This window comes from Triticum dicoccoides, chromosome 3B, assembly GCF_002162155.2.
Source record: "Triticum dicoccoides isolate Atlit2015 ecotype Zavitan chromosome 3B, WEW_v2.0, whole genome shotgun sequence".
Taxonomy (NCBI): domain Eukaryota; kingdom Viridiplantae; phylum Streptophyta; class Magnoliopsida; order Poales; family Poaceae; genus Triticum; species Triticum dicoccoides.
In genome coordinates, this window is record NC_041385.1 from 186342253 (window position 1) to 186347677 (window position 5425).

Sequence of the window (5425 nt, forward strand, 5' to 3'; positions counted from 1 at the left end):
CCGCCACTGTGCTTAAGTGTTCCATGGGTCGGTATGTGTCGATACTAGTGGATCCTTAAAACATATGACAGAGACCAGTGAATCAAGCGCGAGGAACCGGTTATTTTCAATCATGGAGGTCTTTTTCCATGATGAATTAACACGCATGACGGTCACCCTATGGGCTCGTAAACTTATTGATGAGGGGATCAAACAAAGCCCGTTGTCTATTCACCTTTTTGTCATACGTTTTATTTCCGAGCTCGAGTAGATTAATACCCAGCAGGTACAAGGCATACCCCTGGCAGCAGCAAGATAAGGAGTGCAACCAATGTGGCTCCCCCCACCTGAGGGTTTCATCAAAGTAAATGTCCACGCGGGGTATCGGTTGATCACAAGTTGGGCACTGCGGTGGCGATTTGCAGGGGCCGGGACAAAAGCTATCTATGATCGTCGGTGCTTTTCCAGGGACTTGTTGATCCATGGCCATTTGGAAGCCCTGGCTTGTAGAGAAGCTCTCTCTCTAGCGCATGATTTGGTATGCAAAACCTTCATAAGCATCCGCTGCAAACAAATTGTCAACCAGATCCACGATGGTGCAGGAGGAAACTACGCGGGTATCATTTGAGAAATTAGAGAAACGGCTAGTTCATTTTCTATTTGTAACTTTTGCCATGAACTTCGGGCTTCTAATGTTGAAGCACGTGCGATAGCTATGTATGGCGTCTCCCTTTCTTAGGGTAGGCATTTATGGTTAGACACACCGCATGATTTAGATGTAATTCCGGTGAACACTACCGTTGATCAATAAAGCCTAGCCATCTTTGCTAAGAAAAAGGGAGACGTAGTCCCCAGCCACACAAGTGAGCTCTGCACGGACTGTGTTGGGCCAGTAGTGTAGCATTACTCCGGGGCTAGTCCAGCGTGCCGCTTGTCTTGTGTGTTCATACCAGTCCGTTTGTCTTGTGTGTTCATACCAGTCCGTTTCTTGAGCCTTCACGCACTCTCCCCTGGCCAACGACCCCCAAGACTCATCCGAGACGCCTGGCGCGCGCGCACCGGCGACGTGACACAACAACCCTACGCGCCACATGCTCTCCCCCAGACAGTCTCTCCCCATATATATACTGCTCGGAGCGGCGGCGACTCTGGGCACCCATTAACACACAGCGAGCTCACCTCAGAGAGCTCCAAGCCTGCTAGCGCGTGTCCGTTGACCGTAGACCAAGAACAAAATGGGCATCCAGGCGAGCCGCGCCCTCGCCGCGCTCCTCCTGGCGGCGCTGGCCGCCGCGACCCTGCGGGGCGCCTCGGCGGTGGTGCAGTGCGGCCAGGTGACGCAGCTGATGGCGCCCTGCATGCCGTACCTCAGCGGCGCCCCCGGGATGACGCCCTACGGCATCTGCTGCAACAGCCTCGGGGTGCTCAACCAGCTCGCCGCCAGCACCGCCGACCGCGTCGCCGCCTGCAACTGCGTCAAGGCGGCCGCCAGCGGGTTCCCGGCCGTCGACTTCAGCCGCGCCGCAGCTCTCCCCGCCGCCTGCGGGCTCGCCATCAACTTCGCCGTCACCCCCAACATGGACTGCAACCAGTACGTACCACTACGCATGCATGCACTGCCGCACGCGTACCGATATTTCATGAATTCCATGGATGCAAACATGCAATTTAAATATGCCTAGGTTCTTCTTCATCTGATCTTCATTTTTTGATTCGATCGTCGTTGCATTCATGCAGGGTTACGGATGAACCCTGAGATCGGACTGGAGAACCACACGCACGCAACGTACACAGAGGAAAAGCTTAGGTGTTGGACTGACCAAAATAAAATCAGCAAAGATAGTATAAGATTGAATCAATGGCCTTCAATCATGCATGTGCCGAACTGTTTAGTTGATTAATATGTAATTCAATTGTTATCCCGATGTATTATTTCTGTGCTTATATTGGAATAAAGTATATGCATGCTAGTATGTTAAATGAAACACTACAGTCCTCTGAGGCAAAACTTTTGCCTCTGTTTGGAAAAAAAAGTATGTTAAATGACTTGTATCTCTAATTAACGTTGACTTCATCAGCTTGGGGCATCTTCGCCTTGCCACCTCGGGTCGGATGTTGCATGGTCTTTTTCGACCTTGTACGGAACTTCTACCATAGTTTGTTTCAGTGCACTGCGTCGCGTCGCCTCTACTGGTCCTTGTTGCGACCTTGTACCGAACCACTACGTTTCGGCCTCAGTCCAAGGCCGGGCGACAGCCTTCCTTCTAATTTTTTTTTTAACGTTGATGCATCAATGCTCTCTTGCACATACACAATGAGCTAGCCATTTGACACATGCATGGCTGATGACGATCGAATAACCAACCAAACTTGCGTGTGAGCATAGCGTGAGCCTTTTTTTGGCTTTTTGGCTCAGCAACTAATTTATATCTATAACTTATCTACTATTCGTAAATAGTTCATCCGCACTACAAGTAATTCTCTCAACATACGGACTTTCCACCTCATGAAGCATGCAATGTCAGCATCCACTAGCATTATTTTCCATTCATGCATCACATCCACTACTTTTAGTTATTACAATGTTCACTCTCTCACTTCACCAAGCCATGCATGTCTGCCACATTATAATTAGTCACGTAATGGTATTAATTTAATTTATTTTAAAATTTTCACAAAATGTTAAATTGCTAACTTAAAAAATGTTAGAATGCGGTAATAATATTTCGTAGCTACATATTTCTTGGTGTTTCCGCAGCAACGCTTGGGCAATCATCTAGTATTAATGAAGTACATGTCGCTTCTGCCCATTCACCATCTATGTTTTTATAGAAAACCCCCTTATGGTTTGAAGAATCAACCCACAGTAAATCTTTAAGTGAAAAAAGAATCGTTTTCCTGTTTTTATGGAAACCCCCCTATAGTTTTGGGTAATTAACATGCAGTTCACTTTTAAGTGACAAAATGAATCTTTTTTGGTTTTTATAGAAAACCCCCTACAATTTATGGTACTTAACCCGCAGTTCACTTTTAAGTACAAAACATGATTTTTGAAATATCCATATCTTTTACACCCTAACTCTAGTTTTAACATGTTATATATGAAATTTATGATAATTAACCCGCAATTCACTTTTAAGTATAAAACTTGGTTTTTGAAATATCCATTTATTTTACACACTAACTCTAATTTTAACATGTTATATATGAAATTTGATTAAAAAATGTGTAGCATCCGAATGTGATGTTATTTTAACTATTAACTAATTTAAAATGCTATTTAGAGTGAAACTTTAATCAATAGTGTGTGATACGTCTTTCCTTCGTACGAGCGTCGATCTCAATTGCAAATGAACACCTCGACAAACAAAATTGGAGATGAAAGAAACAATCAATAGATTCTTTTTGAAACTATGATGATTTTTATAGCAAATTCGGAAACTATACAGCATAATGCATAAAAATCAAAAGTATCACCCCGTCGGGCTCCTGTTGGCCGAAAAGGGACTTTTTGGCCCAATGTTGGCCGAAGAGGGACTTTTCGGCCAACGTTGGCCAAAAAGGACTTTTCGGCCAACCATTGGCCAAAAAGTCCCTCTTCAGCCAATGGTAGGCCGAAAAGTGGTCTTCAGCCAACACCTGCTTTCTTGGTTTACAAAATTCATATCAATTAGGATTTTTAATATTTTAATTTGATTCTTTTTGCATTAGATTAGAAATTTTATGAAGTTTCTGTAGATATCAAGTTTGACTAGATTTGAAAGTTTGAATTTAAATTTTCATGATTTTTCTCAAATCACTAGATTGACTATAATTTGATCTAGGAGTATTTTTTTAGATGATTCTTTTTGCTACTGGTTCTTTGTGACTTTGTTTATCTGTAGTAATTAATTGGTGAGTTTAAGGATTATTTAAAATTAGGTATAAAAAACAGTTCTGTTTTAGTGTTTTATAGGTTTTGTGCTATTTCTTTTAATTTTAATTACTTTAAATTTTTTCTTTATGATTTTGACATATTATTTTAGTTTCTTTTAAGTTATTAGTAGCTATTTTATTTATAGCATTTTTTGGTATTTTATTTCTTTTATCCTACTAGAAAACTTGTTTTAAGCTTCATAGGAGTTTATATTTAAAAATGCCTTATAAATCCTGTATAGCCATTGCCGTTTTATACATGAAAGTTTTCCTCCATTTTCTTTTTCGCCATTCTCTCCCGCCATTTTCTTTCCCGCCATTCTCTCCCGCCATGTTATCTACGGTCGTGAACACCATGAGGCTCGTTTTGTAAGTTGAGAAGAGAAGATGGCGAGAAAGAAGATGGCGGGCAAGAAGATGGCGGGAGAGAATGGCGGGAAAGAAAATGTCGGGAGAGAATGGTGGGAAAGAAAATGGAGGGAGAGAATGGCGGCAAATAAAATGACGGGAACGAAAATGTCAGGAGAAAATGGCGCCAAAGAATGGCTGGAGAAAATGGCGGCAAAGAAAATAGCGGGAGAAAATGGAGGAAAAGAACAGCGGGAAAGAAAATGAAGGATAAAAGAAATAAAATACAAAAAATGCTAAAAATAAAATATCTACTGATAACTTAACAGAAACTAAAAGAATATGTCAAAATCATAAAGAAAACAATTTAAAGCAATTAAAATTAAAAGAAATAGCACAAAACCTTAAAACACTAAAACATAAATGTTTTCATAAAAACCTAATTTTAAATAATCCTTAAATTCACCAATTAATTACTACAGATAAAAAAAGTCACAAAGAACCAGTAGCAAAAAGAATCATCTAAAAAAGCACTCCTAGCTCAAATTATAGGCAATCTAGTGATTTGAGAAAATTCATGAAAATTCAAATTCAAACTTTCAAATCTAGTCAAACTTGATATCTACATAAGCTTCATAAAATTTCTAATCTAATACAAAAAGAATCAAATTAAAATACTAAAAATCCTAATTGATATGAATTTTCTAAAACAGGAGTGCAGGTTGTGACGCCCCTGATTCAATCGTACACTAATCATGCACGCAAACGTGTACGATCAAGATCAGGGACTCACGGGAAGATATCACAACACAACTATAAAAACATAAATAAGTCATACAAGCATCATAATACAAGCTAGGGGCCTCGAGGGCTCAAATACAAGTGCTCGATCATAGACGAGTCAGCAGAAGCAACAATATCTGAGTACAGACATAAGTTAAACAAGTTTGCCTTAAGAAGGCTAGCACAAACTGGGATACGGATCGAAAGAGGCGCATGCCTCCTGCCTGGGATCCTCCTAAACTACTCCTGGTCGTCGTCAGCGGCCTGCACGTAGTAGTAGGCACCTCCAGTGTAGAAGGAGTCGTCAACGACGGTGGCATCCGGATCCTGGGCTCCAGCATCTGGTTGCGACAACCAGATAGAAAGGAAAGGGGGGAAAAGAGGGAGAAAAGCAACCGTG

General features: G+C 41.6%; 1 protein-coding gene across 1 annotated transcript; it reads left to right on the top strand.

Annotated features, from left to right (window-relative positions):
• The first annotated feature begins 1214 nt into the window (after nt 1-1214).
• Nucleotides 1215-1957, top strand: LOC119281101 (non-specific lipid-transfer protein 1-like). Its single transcript, XM_037561732.1, has 2 exons — nt 1215-1570; nt 1717-1957. Exons 1-2 carry the CDS (start codon nt 1215-1217, stop codon nt 1733-1735), a joined length of 375 nt encoding a protein of 124 aa, XP_037417629.1. The 3' UTR covers nt 1736-1957.
• Nucleotides 1958-5425: the final 3468 nt, after the last annotated feature.

What these genes read in the sequence shown, in the direction of transcription:
- LOC119281101 (XM_037561732.1), top strand. Translation starts at nt 1,215, where the DNA reads ATGGGCATCCAGGCGAGCCGCGCCCTCGCCGCGCTCCTCCTGGCGGCG.